The sequence below is a fragment of the Chrysoperla carnea genome, chromosome 5 (genome assembly GCF_905475395.1).
Source record: "Chrysoperla carnea chromosome 5, inChrCarn1.1, whole genome shotgun sequence".
Taxonomy (NCBI): domain Eukaryota; kingdom Metazoa; phylum Arthropoda; class Insecta; order Neuroptera; family Chrysopidae; genus Chrysoperla; species Chrysoperla carnea.
The window spans coordinates 55,408,970-55,428,933 of record NC_058341.1 but is presented as its reverse complement, the minus strand read 5'-3'; the positions used below and the strand labels follow the sequence as shown (position 1 = coordinate 55,428,933).

The 19,964-nt window shown below is 31.7% G+C and overlaps 2 protein-coding genes across 2 annotated transcripts; both read right to left on the bottom strand.

The window, feature by feature from the left end:
- Nucleotides 1-224: 224 nt before the first annotated feature.
- LOC123301243 (arginyl-tRNA--protein transferase 1) lies at nucleotides 225-10,091 on the bottom strand. The gene is made up of 9 exons (XM_044883978.1): nucleotides 9,907-10,091; nucleotides 9,595-9,721; nucleotides 8,308-8,588; nucleotides 7,259-7,471; nucleotides 5,328-5,456; nucleotides 3,910-4,112; nucleotides 3,026-3,175; nucleotides 2,634-2,815; nucleotides 225-627 (listed from the first exon to the last, which is right to left on the bottom strand). Exons 1-9 carry the CDS (start codon nucleotides 9,998-10,000, stop codon nucleotides 225-227), a joined length of 1,782 nt encoding a protein of 593 aa, XP_044739913.1. The 5' UTR covers nucleotides 10,001-10,091.
- Nucleotides 10,092-11,490: 1,399 nt separating this feature from the next.
- LOC123299713 (brefeldin A-inhibited guanine nucleotide-exchange protein 3) lies at nucleotides 11,491-19,373 on the bottom strand. Its single transcript, XM_044882022.1, is given in 11 exon segments — nucleotides 11,491-12,508; nucleotides 12,570-15,578; nucleotides 15,640-15,910; nucleotides 15,971-16,646; nucleotides 16,707-16,890; nucleotides 16,949-17,125; nucleotides 17,215-17,334; nucleotides 17,391-17,850; nucleotides 17,909-18,864; nucleotides 18,924-19,057; nucleotides 19,121-19,373. Coding segments are annotated over 11 exon segments (6,279 nt in total). The 5' UTR covers nucleotides 19,206-19,373; the 3' UTR covers nucleotides 11,491-12,301.
- Between the last annotated feature and the right edge of the window lie 591 nt (nucleotides 19,374-19,964).

Genomic DNA, 19,964 nt, shown 5'->3' with positions numbered 1-19,964 from the left:
GCCGTAAACGTTTTAGACGCGGTAATGTATGATATCGTAAGTTCTAAGCAGTGGTAATACCAAAAGATAATATTTTTTAAATCTATGTTACGTCATAATTTATCAAAATTTTATTAAAAAACAAATTAAAACGATCATCAAAAAAAAAAGAAAAACAACAAAACAATAACTAAATAATATTAATATAATAATATTTGATTATAATTAATTAGTAATTAAATAATTTATTCTTTAAAAAGTAACATACGCATAGCACAACGTTTACCAACTAAATTTGCATATTCATATAACTCATGATCGGATTGAGTACCATACCGTTGACGAAAATGTAAATATTTCATAACAATATAATTATGAAATATTGGTATTTTACGAATATCTTGTCGTGGACAATTATTTGGATCTATTGCTGTTGAGTCATCATTAAAACGTACATATGCGTCTATGTTTAATTTTGGTAAACATGATTCAATCGGTACCCAGTGATATGTTTCTGCACATAGTAAATATGATGGTGTTAAATTGGCTTTATAACGCATTTTAGGGCATGAATGGATGTAGTATCCCATGTAGTAGTATTTCAGATCTGATATTGTTTTGTTTAGTTCACGTGTTAATTGTAATTCCCTAAAAAACAAAAAATTATTATAAATTTTATAAGGACACCCTCAAATGAAGTGAAACGTGTCATTTGTGATATGGTTAAAATTTTATGATATTACTACTCCCATCAAATTAAATGAAATTTCATATGATTTACTGAAGTTTTGGATATAACAAACGCTAATTTTTAGCTTTTAGCTGAAGAAAAATTTTCATATGCGCAGAAAAAAAGGATGATTTCGAAAAAATCAATTATCCACAATTTTTTGCAATTTACTCGAAAACTATGAAGAATGCGAATGATTGGGAACAATCAAAATATACAGATCGGTTGAAAATTTTATGTTTAACAACTTTTATTCAAATTAATTTTTCTCTAATATCCTAGGTTTTTAAGAAGAATTTAAAAAACGTTCAAAAACACGGAAATTGCATTGAAGTAGATTTTTCAGAAATTATAAAAGATAACAAAAAGTTTATATACGGGATGCTGCTTAAGTTGGCTACATATGGAAAACTTTTTTTTATAAGGTTTGCGAAAAAAAATTATTCTGAATGAACAGGGTGTCCGCAAATTGAAAAAGTTAATGGCCGTTTATAAATGTTTAGAACAGATAATAAAGGAAACGGTTCAAGAAACCACTCCCGAAAAATGTAGGAAAGAATTTTGTTAAAAAAACAATTAAATGTATGGAACGTGAAGTTCTAAACGTTGAGGCAAAAACGAACTGAAGATAACTGTTTTACTTACGTCAATAATAATAATTATAACGTAATGTATGAAAAATAAATGTTCTGTATTAATTATTTGGTAATAAATGTTTCAAATTAGCAAATAAGCATTTTAATTACGACGACTGGTTAATTTGGATAGCAGATAACGTGTTTTATAAATACGATTTGCAAAATTTAATTTATAATTGAAGTGGTCAAAACATTTCCATCGTTCACAATTCATTCCTAAACAGTTATCTTCATTTCGTTTTTGCCTCAACGTATCCACCTTCGCCTTCCATACATTTAATTGTTCTTTTACAAAATTATTTAAATACACCTCTACATATCTCGGGAGTGATTTCTTAAACCATTTCCCTTATTATCTGTTCAAAATGATCTACATTTCTAAACGACCATAAGCATTCCTATCGTACTTTCTCAATTTGTTGACACCTGTGCATTCGATGTCGAAAGTTAGTAGCTGAATGTTCATATTTTCGAAAGCAGAGATTTTTATAAATAATACTTTTTTTTCGTAAACCTTATAATAAATAAGTTTTCCATATGTAACGCCGATAACTTTGGATAGGCCTATTTTATCTCTAAAATGCATAGCTTTCGAGTAAATAACAAAACGTTGGGGAAAATTTTTATTCTACATTGTTGAACTCAAAACTTAGGTATATTAAAAATTTAACCTAATTTGATGAGATTATATGTGGTAGTATTTGCTAGTAAAGTTGGAATTTTTTAGCAAAGTGGGTAATGGGTAGTTATATTATATATAAAATGTATCTTATATAAGTTAGGTTTTTTTCCTTGATGATGCAGTGAACGCCGATTATCTTTCGCGTTTCTTTATTGTCACTTTAGTCCTCAATTAATTGAATAGTGGTTAGATTAATTTAGTTTACAATGGCTTTTCACGAAGGACACATTTAAACTATAGGGCCCATTGTGGTACCGTAAATGTGTGTTACCACCTCTTTCGTGCATATACCAAGAACTATACTAACCCATTTCAATGCTTAACTAAATTAATATTTTGTTGTGACTACGGGGATCGAACCCGCTACACTAGGCATACTGTGTACGGAAGTAGTTACGACACAACCAACTAAGACACTAGATAGGCCGTAACAGAATAATACTATTTTTTAAGTTTAAACCATCCATTCAATGGACAATTTTTGCGACAAGCTATGACGCTACGATTGGTTGTGCTAACTGCCGTCAGAAGAAGGTTTTATGTAAAATGTGATTCAAAATTCAGATAATATGGAATATATCTTCAAAAAAATCTTTACACTTACCTTAGAGATCCATATGTGCCTAAGCTTAAAAAACTATAGTCGGGATCATAAAAGAAATAAACCGAACTAATACATTTCGGTAATATATCAATTACTCCGACAGCAATTAAATTATCGTCTAACCAATACTGTTGATGAAAAGATCCATAGCCATGTGATGGACCTTGAGATGAATAATAGGCCTACATTGAAAACAAAAATTGCCCATAAAAATTTTTCTTTCTAATCAATAAGCATGAAATACATATTAGCTTCTATCTAATGCTTCTATGAACTCTTAAAATGTATCTCTTTTATCTAGTTTCCATATTTTAAACTCTCTTGAGAATCGCAAAATTTATGAACAGTAAAAAATGAAGCATAATAAAATACATGAAAAATGTTTGTGATACCTTTAATGGACTATCGACTAAAAATTCAGTAAACGTTTCTTCATCACATTCATCTGGAGGTTCTCGATGGATACGCATTTGATACTTCGCAAACAGCTGTGCACTAACATTGAATGTTTCATCAGAAGTATCCATTCGTTTCAGAACTAACTATACATTTTTATAAAATTTATAAAGATATTTCAATTTGCATGTATTTATTTTGCCCCCTTTTTTTGTGTTTCCACACCTCCACAGAGTTTCGCATACTAAGTGTGATTAAAATCTATCAAAATAAAAAATACGAGACTCTTCTTCTGGATAAACTGGACTAGGTTATTTTTATTATAAAATTAATGGTTTAATAAAGTGACAAAGACAAAGCTTTTCAATCTTTTAATCGAAATATTGACAGATATTGATCGCAGCTTATCCTGAAATGAACGTATTTTTTACAGACGTCTTTGCTCTGAAAGTTTTTGGATTACGTAATAAAAGAAATGTTATTAGAAAAGTCGAGTCAAGAGGATTCTAAAGCAAATAGATTTAGCTTATTTAATGACTATGTTAAAATTTAACTTATCATTATAAAATGTCAGGTTAGTTTGTATAAAAGTATAAAGTACCACACCTTACACCATGCGAGAAAAAAAAGTAAAAATTGTTACCAAATACCTGTAATGGCGAATCAACTAAAAATCTATGAAATTCTATTTCAGAACATTTTTCCCTTGAATCACCATGTATTGCCATTTGATATTTAGTATAAACCTCATGCGATGCTTTTGAGGTTTTATACCATTCCTCGGATTTAGGTGTAGTACGTACTAATTGTATCTGCGGAAAAAGAGGGGCAAAATAAATACGGCCAAAATCAATAGAAGTAAAATTAATACGCTACATACTCGTAATTTATGTTTTGTATTTTCTGGTAATTCGGATAAAAATTGTTCTAATGATTTCGCCTCATTTTGTGGTTTTGTTTTTTGCGTTTGCTGCTGTACAGTTTCAGGATCTATACCGGCTGCAACTAGCTTTTGTCGTTTACGTTCAATACGCATTAATTTTGCCTTTTTACATGGTGGCTTTGTAACATCCATACCTTCCCCTACAAACAAAATAAATATTCAAATATCTGCCGTATCCAAAGGACCAGGGACATAGCATATGGGATACTAGTATGTTGTGTAGTCCTCGGCTTCCTGAGCAAAAGCCTCCTTGGGCGCAAAGTTCGATTGCCAATAGTTGTCATGATACGCAGGGGATTACATTTCAACCATAGGCAACACTACAACTTTTCCGGAACTTATATTTGGTGTAATTATTCGCCTGAGGAGGAGCCAAACCCAAAAAATGGGTTGTACGAAAACGAACCAGCAATTTTATTTAAAGACTTCAGAGGCTTGCGCTTTGGAATCATCCCAGGGGGGTGGGGTGTCAAACTTTTGTTCATTTGTTAGGTCATCAACTCTTTTTCGAGTAAGAGAACATTTTATTATGTCAAAATGTGATATTCAATCATCCTTTTTCAATAAATTAATTCTGCGAGGTACAAAAAAAAAGTTTTCCAAAACTCTGTGCCATTGACTTCTACATAGTGATATATATTAATCTTATGACATTGTTGTTTTAAGGTAGGTTTTGAGATGACGCAAAGTTTAAAAGCAGCGTTCATTTGTCCCTGTTGTCACAGTTAAAACTACCAGAACGCGAAGAATTTGGTAAACGCATCTTAATTTAAAATATCGAGTGTTTGAGTGAATTTTTGTTGTCCTGCCCGGCAATGCGTTTTTTGAAGAGTACGATTCAAAAAGAGCACAAGAGTCTTCATAAAAATTATTCATTTTGTTGGGAAAGATCTGATAAAATATGCCCCAACTCCTCTTCCCTCGCGCGCACGATTCTTTTTATGAAAACTGATAGATGGGTCTTTTTCTTTACTAATGAGTAGGGTATTTTGGATAATTCTTCAAAATTAGAATAACACCCTTTTCAGTGATTTTTCTCGTCAGGTGAACAGTATAGGCAATACACGTCATCGGTAGTGTTGATATGACACTTCCGATGACGTGTATTGCCTATGATTGAACTTTGGCCCTTTGCTTAAGAAACGGAGGACTATTGAGTACTTCAATTTTTGACAATTCAATTATACTCCAGTATCCGATAAGCTTAGTACCGGATTCTTTTCAAACTGTAAGAAATTATTTCAATGTTAATTGTTTGTTTTAAATAGTTTGAAAACCTAGCAAAAACACATACCAAAAGCTTAAAAATTATTTTAGGCGCCCAAAATTAAATTAAAAAAATAATAAAAACTTACAAAGTATTCGTAACATATCATTAATTGATAAACTGTCAAGCCATATGGTGAATGATTCTGATATGTTAGTAGGATATGTTAGATATTGTTCTATCCATACGTAGAGTAGGTTTATGTTCACGTAGGGAACTGTAGCATGTAGCATCAATTCATCATATAAAACAAACAAACAAAAAAATTACTATCAGAAAAACAACAATCAAATCTTTTATTTAAATCGCGTTGTTAAAAAGTTATTTTTTTATAGAAAAAAGTAATTTAGTTTTTAAATTAATTTCATTCATCCTACAATTCTCAACGCAACATATTATTTAGAATTTTTTCCTAGGTCTGTTTTAATGCTTTTAAGAGATGTATTTAAAATATTATTATTAGCATTGAAAATTATATGAAATTTCCATTTTTATGAAAATATAATTAAGATAGGAATAAACAACTTTCGATTTTGTTTAAGTTATTGAAATAAATCTAAAATACTCACTAAAATGAATATTTTATAGTGCGCATTCAAAATTTAAGAATTCTAATTCCCGCATTGATACACAAATAGAATAAGGTTATGTTTGACAAATACAACAGGCGTTGCTAAGGTAATGTTTGTATACAAAGCAAAGTCGTATCTATCGAATGTACATACATTCGATAGAAACGCAATTACAATGTCATTACACATTCGATAGAAACGCAATTACAATGTCATTACACCCTCGATAGTAGTTAATTAAAAGGAAATAAAACCGATAAAACAGCCTGACCCAGGAAACGACTTCGCAACAATGGAGTTTTATGAGAAGAGTTGGAAAATGTTTGTATGAGTGTACTCAACAAGATCATATTTATGCGAACTTGTGTTTTTTCGATTTACCCCCATAAAGTGGGACAGAAGTATCCTACTTCCGGAAACCACATTTTCTTTATTTAATATTAAAAATAACTATAGGATATTATATTTTGGACTATTCTAAGCATTTTTGATTATCGACAATTTTCGCGAAACCTCTTTTTGATATACAAGCGTCCTTTTTAAAAAAATGTTAAATAAAGAAAATGTGGTGTCCGAAAATAGGGTACTTCGGTCCCACTTTATGGATGTAAATCGAAGAAACACAAGTCATCATGAATATGATTTTGTTGAGTACACTCGGACAAACTTTTTCAACTGGCGCCCATAAAAATATACCGGCGCGGAGTCAATTTTTGGGTCAAATGACTTATTTCGTTGATTAAGTGGGGGCAGTCAAATATCAACCCTTAAACGATCAAGTAAATTTGTTTTAGGGAATTAATTAACCTTAATATAAATGTAATCTAATTTTTAAGCGATTTAATCAGTAAATTAAAAAATTGCAAAAAATTCCAAGAAATGTTTATATCAGTTTTTGGTTTTTCTGGAGTACCAAGGACTCAAAAGTGATGAATATTCAGTTCATCTGACTTTGACAGATATTTGCAAACTAATAATGTGAAATCGATCGAATTTTTGAACGATATCTCAAAAACTATGTATCCAATCATCAAATTAATTCTTTTTTTGCATTAAATGGTCAAAATAATCTTTTACACTTTAGTAATCATTTTTTAAATGAAAAGCCCTATCGGAGACAAAAATTATTTCTTAACCTAAAAAAGATTTGTTTTGTTCTCAACTTGCTATAAACTTGATTAGACAAAATCATTTAATGAAAATTGTCAAGAGAAAGGAACAAACGAAGGAGGGTAAGATGAGAAACCCATTTCAACTGTTCTTCCCCAAATCATGCTTTACTTCCTAATTTTTGATCGAATGAATGAACCAGCATTCAAATGAATGAAAATTAATGTTTTTTCATTATATCCCATGAAAAATAATGTAAAATTAAGTGCAAATTTTGACAATGAAAAGTATTAAAACAGACCGATGGAAAAATATTTCAAAAGTTTTGTATAATTACCGTTAAGATTACCTTGCTTGTAATGGAAGGTAAATATAGTATCTTTGTTCAAATCTTGAATTTCATTTTGTTCATCTGAAATTTGTTCTGGTTGTTGAGGCCGATCACTATCACTAGATGGTACTATTATTGCAAGAGGTGCAGTATGTTTTCTTGTTTCTAACGATTCTTTCGTGTTCAATTCACTTTTATCTTTTGGTTTACTAACAGCTACTGTAAAAGAAAATTAATTATTATTATTACATAATATATAAAACAAAGTCGGGTTATTGACTGTCCAGAGCTTTAGTTTGTGAATTTGTAAATAATTAGAAAACTAATTTTTATTTTTTTTGCAATATCCACTTATATTTTATACAAGTCTGTGGAAATTGTTTCGATCTATTCAATCATGTTCATACAAATGTGAAGTTTTACAAATATTTTTTGGTTTATACAGTCAACGTCTGACGCATATTATCAACGTTCTAGATCAACGTTTTAGTTCCCTTTACCGACCACTTTGAGAACGGCTTAACTGATTTTAATGATCTCTGATTTTTGGATTCTTCACCGCCCCGGATAGCAGAATAACTATTGAAATGCCCCCTCTCCGGATTAAGGCGATTAGTGTGAAAGTTTGCATAAAACGCCTATAGAATGCTACATTGTCAGCAAATAATATGTTCTATATTTTATTTTCTAAAAACCAAAAAATTAAAGCCCTTGAAATTGTGAACCATAGCCGGGCGACAAGAGAGAGCAGAGGAAGTGAAGGCTAAAGCGTGGTAGTATTTGTTTTTAAAGTTGAAATTGCCCAAAGAATACGACATTCATTGACTGGCTGACTTGGCAATAATGATTTTATACATAATACTAGCCGGAGAACTTCGTAAAGCCGGATCCGTATTTTAAGGTCATTTATTTTTCTATGGAAGTCAAATGATGCAGCTGATAAAATGATCATAATATTACTAAATATTCTAAGACATGGAAAAAGGAACATTCTAACCCCTCCCCCTCCTCACTAACAAATACACACAATATTTCTCAATATTGGTAATGCTTACCTTCAGCGTCTGTATGACTTTTTGTGGTAGCATCTAATTCAGCATCGTTTTCATCAATTGATTGAGTTACATTTAAATAATTTTCTCTATCTATTTTTGAGGCATCAATATCTGCGGGTTTTTGACTAATGTTTGCAGCCATTGTATCCATTGGAGTATGCGCTTCATTATTTTCTTCATATTTATTCGGTTTTTCTTTAATACCATCCGTTAAAAATTTATTCACACGTTTTAAAATTTTCTTTTGGGATTTTGATAATTTTAAATTTAATGCTTCGCATCTATAAAACAAAATCAAATTTATTAGGATATTATTAGAACTGGAAAGTAAGCATTGAGTTTTGATTCAAATTTCTGGAATGCTAATTAATAACGGCTCAATTTGTGTTTTGAACTTATATTGTTCATGATTACAGTTTGAAATTTCTCTTCAAATATTTCAAAAAGGGAAATTAATTTATTCTTAAATCAAAAGGTAATGAAATAAATTAACATTTCGTTTCCTAATTTAAAATTCTATTAAAATTCTTCTAAAATTCAGATTTGACCCAAAATTCAGAAAATAAAGAGATTTTTTTATTAGGGCGAGGCTATACGTACACAAGTGAGTCTCTAGTATGAATAGAATATTTCCGTTTTCTGTAATAGTGTCCAATTTTTGAACACAAGGGCTGAAAAAAACAACCCAACCAATTTTTCTATAGTCGACAAACTCAACCCGACGAATTCGCAAATAATAATAACCAGTTTGCAGATATTATTCAATTTAAGATGAACATTTCTGTGGGCTGTATTATGCATTTTGTTAAAATATATCCCCTTCAGGACCCACAATAATAAGATGATGTTTTTATTGTGGGTCCTGAAGGGGATATATTTTGACAAAATGCAGTTTGCAGATAATTTAATATTTACGCTTGTTTTTATATAATTTATCTTAAAAAGTATTCACGCTGAAGACACGATTGTGTACGAAAAGCCTTAAATTATTATTTATTTTATTTTCAGGTAAATTAAATTATCTGAAGAATATTTTTTTAAATTTTTAATTATGGAAAAACTGGGTATACAAAACATCAAAAATATCGTACAGTATTATGATTCGGTGATATAATTAGATAAATTTCACTATTTCCCGACTTTCTGATTTATCTCCCGACTTCCCGGAATTTAGAAGTGACAACCCTTTCTCTGATAATGTAATCTGGTCAACCACTGGGTAAAACCCAAAAATGTTGGACTGTATTCTGCCCCCAAAAGTATTCTATTTCCAAAAATGTATCATACCTGATCGTATACATAGGACAGCAAGTGACATCCATAATAGGTTTATAACAATATTTTCCAGATCGACGCCATCCTCGGTCTATTAACTCTTGATAATCTTGTACAGTGAGATATTGTGCCCACATACCTTTGTAAAAGATTCATTATATTTAGTTGGTACAAATTTTGAATAAAAGAAACAGTGGAAATTTTGCATATGTAATGAAAATTTTGTATATTTAATGAATTAAAACAAGGTCATTTTTTGAAGATATGATTAAATTTTAAGCTAATTAATTATGAACAATAAATTTTTTACGAAAAAAAAGTTACCATAAGTTGCACTTGACTTTAATTTTTTACAATAACCACATTTATGTTTTTCTTGTTCAGAAACATAATGAACAAGACTAAAATTTCCATCCATTATTTTAATAATTGTAAATACACTACTTATTTTTAAAATGAAAAGTTATGACAGATCACAAAAATAGTTTTGATTGAAACATTGAAGAAATCTTTTGTGTTTTGTAGTATAACTCTATTTCCTAATATTTATGTGTACATTTCAGTACATTTAAGTGTATGCATAGAAGTCTATAGATTTTTAAAATCATTGATTCACTCGCCTATTGTTTAAATATTCAAATACATAATACGTCTTATTTAATAAAATCGACTCGATTGGAATTAAAGTAAAAATTGAACTTAAAATAGCTTTCCTTACAAAGATTGGAAAAACAAAATTTGTCTTCTAATTTCCATGAAAGCATTGAGTGATGATTACCATTAGGAGGAGTAGACAACTGTCTAGGGGCCCGCATTGGCCATGGGCCCCGAAGAAAAAACAATAGAAACAAGACAAATATGTAGGAAAAGGTCACCACAAAGGGGCACCAAGTTGATTTACGAAGACTAAAAAAACTGTTTGTCATATTGCCTGGAGATTCCATTGCCAATATAGGCCCCTAGATAGGTTAATCTGGCCCTGAAAACAGTTCTATAGACTTTATTTAGACTCAAAAAAAAAATGAAGTTACTGCCACATAGCCATAAAGTTCCATATTTTAAGCGATATTGAAACATAAGTCTAGATAAGCGCAGGTCCAAGATGGGAATCATAGGGGTGGCAGACCCCCCCCCATAATTGGCTGGCTGTTTTAATATGTGTATGTATACATGCATAAGTCTATTGAATCAATCGAGTTGTGAGAACAGGCTAAGGCGGAAATCTTTTAGCACTTAGAACTGGGAAGTTATACAGGTCTGGACTGTGGATCAAGATCCGCATGGGTTATTTGATTAATTGGTCATGGTTATTTAGCACGAAGTATATACTCTGCTGTGAATAATATCTCCAGTTTCTACGAGCTCCAACCAAATATCAACCTGTTTTCCATAAAAGATGAGTTCATACTTTTCATATTTTATCATATTTTCTTTTTCCATACACATTTGGAATAATATATAGAAGGGTTGTGTTCATTATCTCCTCCTTGTATCACGTTTGTTTTTGGAGTAAGTAAGAGATATCTCCTACAATTTTATTGAACCAACTTTAAATGCAGCATTGCAGTAATATCCTCTATCAATCTCTTTACTCAATGAACAATAAAATCATACCATTCAAAATAAACCGATGATTACCGAGTAACATGTACTCATGTGACGAATATGCGGACTAATGCGAAAAATTGTGTAAGTTGATTATTACGAAATCAAAAAGAGAAAGTAATGTTTTTTTTAATTATTTTTGTTAAAAATTTGATTGATAACTCTTTTATGATGAAATAAGATAATAAAAACAACGCCAATCATAGTTTATCAGGTTTTATTATTTTATTTTTTATGTATACACAGTTTCATGAACAGAAGATAATAAATAGTTTTATCTCAAGATTTTGAAGTGGAGAGAATACTTGTTTATTTTTTACTGTTAAAATATTGATTTGTAATGTAGAGGGTATAATATGTTCTTGGGTATAGATTTATTTATTGGTTATAATTTATTTTATATGGAATATTATTTTTAGTATAAATTAAATATGAATATTGATTCCAATATCTGGTTTTGGTATTGTATTGAAAATGGTGGTTAAAGATAGAATCTAACACATATAGGATTAAGTAAGGAAAAGACCCAAATTGTATTAAACTTCCACAAAAATAACATACCTTGGGTAGATTTCTCTAAATTCAATACAATTTCGGTTTATTTGGTTATTAGAAAGTACAATGACAATATGACACCACTTTAATTATGAAGTCGTAAAAGAAATTACATTTTTTTTTTTGGAAAGTTAATTTCAGTTTGCTCTAAAAAAATAGTTTTCTACTCTTTTGTTTTGTATTTGCCTTATATGTTAAATTGAATAACTGTAGAGGGTGGTTTTATATTTTCTATTTTTATTATCAGGTGTCAAAATGTGTTAAGACGGAATGAAAAGTTAGGATAACACCGCCTCGGTTGGCCTAACTCCTCTAAGAAGAAACCAATGGTAGCAGAGTATAGACTTATTAAATAAATAATAAGTCTAAGTTGTAGAGTCACTAAAATAAGACTTTGGTTCTGACTAACAATGGTTCTGACTCTTTTGCCTTTTGGCATAGTTCTCATCATAAAAATATTGTGGTCAGACTCTTATTCTAGTATCTCTAAGCTAGAAATTCTTAAAATTATTTTTTAATTATGATGGTCCAGTAATTTATAAAGGTTAATTTGTTTTATCTATTCTTCGTGCCTTTCGTCTAAAATAGACGATATCAAATCTCGAGCATCGTTTTTAACATTATCAGAAGGCGCTGAAAGTAAATTTTGAATACCATTTTTCAAAATTGGATAAAGTAGTTGCAGTCTTGATACTGGTAAATTTTTCAATAGTTCTAAACATGCTGAAATTGTTTCGAAACGTGTTCGTTTATAATATTCGTAATCCTGAAAATTAAAAGATTTTTTTGTATTAATTTGTCACAAAATTTTGAAATTTCTTGTATACCTTTCGAATACTTAAACTTCTTTGTTGCTGAATCTCGGGAGGAACTGGTTGAGGCTGAGGCATAACATTCACAGAATTCACAGTGAATGGATTAATTCTTGGTGGTGTGACAATTGCTGAATGATAACTTTTACGATTTCTATACTGTTCCATCATGATTTCAACCTGTCGTTCGGTTTCTTTTTCTATATCTTTTGTTGAATCATTACTATGAACTGATAGCGAGGATTCAGACAAATGTCGTTCTTTTATCTCGATTACATCATCAGTGGAATTATTATCTAATTGTTGTGATTCCTCGATATTATCTTCAGTCTTCTCATGATCATTATTAACGAAATCAGAAAATTTAAATGGTGCATCAGGAGTAGATTTGCTGGATTCTAAAGTGGATGGACTTTCTAATTGTGTCGGTGACGTAGGGGGAGTTGTAGGCGTTATAATCTCTTCTGGAGGGATTTGTAACGAAAGATTTATGTACGAATCACATAAATTTTCCCAGACATTTTTCAATTGACGAACAAAGGAAGGAAAATAATCAACTTCATTACAATCTACATAATTTTCTTGGCTTAAAATTATTTGCAACTCATTTGGCTGTAAGTTTTGTTTCAAAATACCATCAATACATAGTTCGATATAAATTATAATTTGGACCACTTCAGCTGTGCTGCATTGTGTATACAAGTTAGCGGCCCTGTCTATATTTCCTACTTTTTGTGTTAAAAATTTCAGACCAGGTCTAGCATCAAATGCTACTGCACGTTGATTCGATAAATTTAAACATTTTAACAAAATATCAACATGTTTTGGTAGTAAATTTTGTAATTTTCCTCGCAAATTATGATTAGTTGTCATTTGGATAATTATAGAAATGGGTGTAATGTGTGTTAAACTTTGTAACAGAACACTAGCAATAGTTTGAACTAACATTTGATGTGCCAAAATACCTACAATTAAGTTACGGAACGGTACACGGACCGTATACATTTCTGGACTTGTAGATTGTGGAATATCTAAGGGATATAATAAAAATATATAACTACGATCATCCAATAGGATTTGTTCTGTCGAATTTTCATCTTTTTTACAATTTGGACAATCACTTTTATATGTTTTATTTTGAATTAAACAATTTACACACAAATTTGGCGATCCATCACGTTGAGTGGGAAGTAAATAAACTTGCTGAGTTAATTGGTTCAAACGAATATTATCGTTTATTGTGCAGTCACGGCGTGCTGCAACTTTGACGACCGCTAAATCTCCATAAAAACTGTCTGAGTCTTTTTTAAATGCTAAGGTCAGTTGTTGTAGAGGATTCAGACTTATAGTGCAAGCACGGTGTAAAGCAGTTGCCATAATTTCCCATTGTTTGGTAGTAAGAATATGACCACTCGATAAGATAACATGACGAATACATGAAGTACCTAACCGAGCAACGGTCTCATTTGGTTGTATCACGCACTCAACTAAAATTAATAGCAACTGTTTTAATGCCAATGTTGCAGCAATATTTTCAGACTCCGATACTGTGCCTATAGACTTATTTTTTTCATTATTTGTATGAATTTGGAATAAATATTCGACAACTAATTCACTAGCCATGCCACAGCATTGTTTAAAATTTGAACCAATTATATCCCATGTTCGTTGACTTTGTGCTGCATTTTGGCGTAGCCAATTTTGGACCATGGGTAGTAATAAATGATTTATACAATACAATCCGAAATTGATTCCTGGACAATGGATTAAATCACGTAAAAGTTTGAACAACGTTTCTAAAGTATGTGGTTGATTTTTACGAGCGCAAACTATTGTGGCTGATGCTAGACCTTCTAATAAAATGTACCAAATTTTTAGTACCCCACTGGGCTTATCCATATGAACCAGAGTTAAATTATTCTCAACACACTCTTCTAAATCATCAACGGTTGCCAGAATTTTGTAGGATATTTCATTATCGTTAATTCGAATATCGTTTGGATTTGTATTAAAGTAGACAACATCAATGTCTTGGATTACAGAATCTACCAATTGAGGTTGGGTATTAATTTGAATTCGATGTGCCATATTGAAAGTGGGGCATTGAGGCATATTGTACATGGCGGTTAAAATCGATACACAATTTTCTAAGTACTTCAACGATTCTAAACATAGGTCAACATTTTCCAAAGATGGTGGTTTAGCTGTAACAATTTTCTCCGAGTTGGTTTTTGTTTCTAAAATATCAAAGAATCCTGTACTTTTATCACCACTTTGTAAGAAATTGAAAATGTTATCCACATTTCTAGATTTTGTAAAGGAAGCGATTAATGGTGGATCTTGAGATTTGGGCGATTCTATTTGCTCATATCCTTGTGATGTTTGTTGATCTGATCCGCGGATATGTGTTAAAAGGCAAAATATGTAGTCTAGTGCTGCATTAGCAAACACCAGCGTATTATCAGTAGATAAAAATACTTGGAATACTTCAAGTATAGCCGCAGCATTATTTTGTGCATTTGTGTTGGCAACCCGCAAAGTACCAAATAGTGGTCGCCATCCAGAACGTATTTCTGTTTGATTTGCCTCAACAAATTCACAAAGACACGATACAATTTGATCTTGGACATCTAAATCACATAGTTCTAAACATAGCAAGTTTTCAAAAGGTTTAAATAATGCTTCATTAAAGTGGAAATGGGGTAATTCGAGTTGTTCATTTAATATTGCTGTAACTGCGTCATGAATACACGTAATTGCTTTCTTTGAAACGGCACGATCTTTATGACAAGCGGCTTCCATTAAATGTGGTCCTACGATTGACCAAACATGCATAGTATGTATTAAAGGACGACCAGCACGAATGCATTTTAGCGTAACGTCACCGATGCGATGTAAAAGTAATGACGCTTCTAACTGGGAACTGTTTTTGTTGTTAATACTTGGAGAAGTTTTATGGAAATTGGGACGACGCCACCATTTATTCGATTTACTGTCAGGTGTTTCGTTCGCATGAGAAAATAGCTAAAAGATCGTAAAATTTAATTAAATCGTAAAAAGTCTAGAAAAAATGGTTTTATTTTACCTGTCGCTGTGATGCCATACAAAGTTTATCCAAAAATTCACATAAAACAGGAAGATTAAGTTTTAAAGCAGCTTCATGGAATAGTGAATCAACTTGTTGCGATAACACACAACACACTTTTGCTGCGTCTACATTGCTCAAAATTCCATGGCTTGTATTATGAGCTCCACTTTTATTGACAATCATTGAAACTGTAGTTTCCATAAAATCGAACGATTTTTGATTATTATATGAATAAGTTGGTGATTGCAAGAAACTATAAACATCCACGCTGAAATAATCAGGAACAAATCAGCACGAAAAATTTAAATAGAAAAAGCTAAAAACTTACCAAGTTTCTTCGTCTTGACTTGAGGAAATATTAAAGCTTAAATTCAGCCGTTCATTTGTGGTTGATGTTACAACTGTATTAGCATTTTGAGCAACCATTAACATTTGAGCGTTACCAGCTTTACTAAATAGTGCATGCTCTAACCGTGCCACATGAATACATGCGGCAAAAACATGCGGCCAACAATCTGTACTATGCGACCCTAACGCTAAACCTTTTGATAACAAAACATCTAAAGATAGGGCATGCGCGGCGTGTAACTTATTTGCCGATGATTGGCATGCCGATGAACTTAGCAATGCTAAAATACTATTACTGCGCGATTGTAACTTTAAAATGTTACTCAATGATGCCGCTTTGTGTAATCCATCTAAACTGGATGCAATTAAATTATCACGTATTTTTTTCTTCCCTTGCATTCTCCTAGCACGTCGCGGTATTAATAGTTCAAGCTTAGATGCTTTCCCGCCTAACGATCCAAGTGTACTTGCGGGAGTGTATGCTAAAGCATCACTTAAAACGGTAACCATGGAGTCCCAGCAGCAAGTCAATACACGGCGTGACAATTTAATGCCAGCTTCCGATTCTGGAGTTGGTTCAAAATTAGCTGAACCTTGTACCCGTTCCAATTTTTGCCAATCTGTTAATAATTTGTACTGATTTAAACCTCCCACATCTAAAGATACAATATTGAATTATTAATTTTGAAAAACACATGCAATTTTTGGAAACAAACCTGTTAATAAATTAATTAAAGCATATTGTTGGCCACTGTTTGAGTCATATCCACTTTCTTCAAGCAAAGATGTGGCCAAAACATGCTGATATAGCTCCGATAACCAAGTAGCAGAAAGATAAACTAAAACTCCACTGCCATGAACTTCATCCACAAATTGATCTTCAGTTAAAGGTATTTGAATCTAAAATAACACACTTTTTTTACTACCGCAATTTGGGATTTGGTCAACTCATACTTACGGAAGCTTTGTTTTCATTATTATAATATCCAAGTTGGATTAATTTATAATTCAATAAAAGTGCAGAATATGTAGCCAAATAAATTCCATCTGCATTCATAATTGTAGAAAATAAATTATTTTGAGCTGAATTATGTTCGCAACATTTTGATGCAAATTCTTGTAAAACTTCATCGACCTAAATCAAATTATATTTTATCAAAAAACCACATAATTTTTGAAGTTTTTTGATAGTCGTGTATTATTTTTTATTAGTTATTTACCGACCTGAATGGATGATCTTAGAGATAATAAATTTGGAAGAAGAATATTTTGCAAAGTTTTTACGAAATGTTTCGCATTATGCCGTTCCACATCCACATTACATTCATTAATTCCTGTTCGACCCTAAAAAAGGAGCAAAATTTAATAAAAATTCAAAGTGCAAATTTTTCGAAACATACGAAATTCAATGATTTTGGTAGTTTTTGTATTGTTAATTCATGATTGGTCAAAAAAGATTCATCATCCATAATACTGTCGTCAGATTCATTCTCTGCATCATCTTCAGGACCCTCTGTCGCTCCTGAATCATCTGAATCCAATCCATCTTCATCGATAGGGTCTCCTGGACCACCATCAATTCCACTACTATCACTGTCACTTGAATATTTTAAATTAGCCACAACATCTCTATAAGGTTTTGGTAATCGTGCAAGTGATTGATACGTTAATGGTCCTTTATAATCAACTTGTTCCAGGAATGGATATCGTTGGTTTACTAAAACAGCAGCCTCGGCGTTAATGCCTTCACCTTTACACAGTGCTTCTAGTGACGTTAGCATGGCTACTACACATTCGACGCTTGCTAACATTACAGAAATGTCGTTACAAATGGCTGATTCTTCAATTGAATCCATAATTCTAAACGAAAAAAAAAATCAGTAATAATGAAGTTAATAAATTGATTAATTGAACTTACAATCGAATTATCGCCATATCGTCACTATTGCTTGGCTTGTCTTTACATTCCGGTAACAATAGCAAGTCCACTAATCGTTCTGGGGACCTTAATAACTCTCGTAATGACCTTAGAGGCTCTAATCTTTTTGGTGCAGCTGGTAATAAGACCATACGATGGAATAATGCTTCCAACACTGGACGTAATGATCCTACACATCCAACCAGTCGTACTAATTGTATTCCAATACTAAAAATCCAAAAATTTCATGTTAAGAACAACTTATTTATTTTGGCTATTAATTTGTACCTGTAAACGGTTTTTGCTTGTTGTGATGTTAAACAATGTGCCGCGGGTTCACTTGGAGCACCAAGTAAGGCAATTAATGCCGGGCAAAATCGTTGCCATAAAAATGTCGTAAAATGTGTATTTTTATGTACAATTTGTGGAAGTGTTGACACTAATGTCAGTAAACATTCTAAAAGGAATACTGTAGTTTCATTAGATTTTTGGCACACTTTTGATTCTTCTAAACGACTGCAAATATATTGCATCACTGGTATAGCTTCATTAAAACATGTCACCGCGGAAGTTTGTAACAAACCATCAGTGGGGCCTCCAACAGTGCCTTTTTGTTGTTTTTGTTGCTGTTGTAAAATATCCTGACACTCTTCGTCCAAGAAGGTAGTGAATGCACGTACAGTTTGGCTAGCAGCTGCTTGAGCTGCAGCACGAACTGGTTGGGTGCCAATTTCACATGCTTCACCACATCGACCTAGGATTAACATGACTAACCGACCATTTAAGGCCCAACATGTTCCACAAGCTAAACTTAATAAAACTCTTAAGATGTGGACTTGAGTATCTTCCGAATGTGTCAGCATTGACGCAGTTGCATACAATAATTGAGCAGGTAACCATAAAGAATCGTCTTCAGGTTCTGTTCCAGCTTGAAACCTTTCATCTCGAACAATTTTCTACGAATAAAAGAGAAATAAGACGTTCTGAAGTGAGATTAAGTTTTCATTCTACTTACGTGCAATCCAGTTAGGGCGTATGAAACTAATTTATTTCGCTTGCTCTCTAAAGCTAATCGTAGGGGTAAGAAACAAGTTGTTCGAAGCTCATGTGACGGTGTTCGATGAATATTTGTTTGGGAAATAAGTAAATCTAAAAAAAATACACAATATTGTATCCAATTGATTATTTTAAGGGTTTGTTGTAATGTCATACCATGAGCATCTTGGGCGGTTTTCCTTAAATGTGCTAACTTTTGGCCACTTGCCTCTTTTACAATGTTTAATAACAAATCTTCCATATTTTACACAATTTTTGCAACAAAATTTAAACAAAATGATAAATTGTTTGTACTTTTTGGATTAACATTGTTGTAATCATTTTTGTACTAATTTTGATTATTTAAACTATAAATTTTTATCAACAATATGGTTTGTGGTTTTTTTCGATGCCGGATAAATACAACGTATTATGGATGATAATCAGTGGTAAAAACAAATGAGTGTATATATTCGTCGTGTTGTCGTCGGACGCATATACGACGCTGGACGACGCAAATCAATAATGTAGTTGAATTTATATGTAATGACGGGGGTGATAATGCGATCAAACAAGTGGGTGTTTGGTTTCCTATATAAAGTAAAGTTTTTTTTCTGACTATAATATTGTTGTTCTCATTTGTTGAAATGGGTAATTTCCATATGCTTCTATTATTGGTAATGATTGCTTTGGAATAAATGTGTTTTTAGGTCATAACATGATTTTACTCAATTTTTGTTCGGTTTTTTCTAGAAATTGAAGAACGAACTAACTTAAAATTAAAACTTTTTGGCTTTGTATCAATATAGAAAAACATTAATTTTTATATCCAGGAAAAATATTTGAGTTGCCTTGCAGTTTTAAATAATAAAAAAAGATGATTCGTTTTGCTAAACCGTTAACAAAGAGAGACTATCGTGAAAATTTTGTTGAATTTTCAAACCAACTTTAATTTTTGAAAATCAGAAATCGTACATGAAAGTGATAATAATACATAAGAGGGGACCGCAAATGGGTCCCT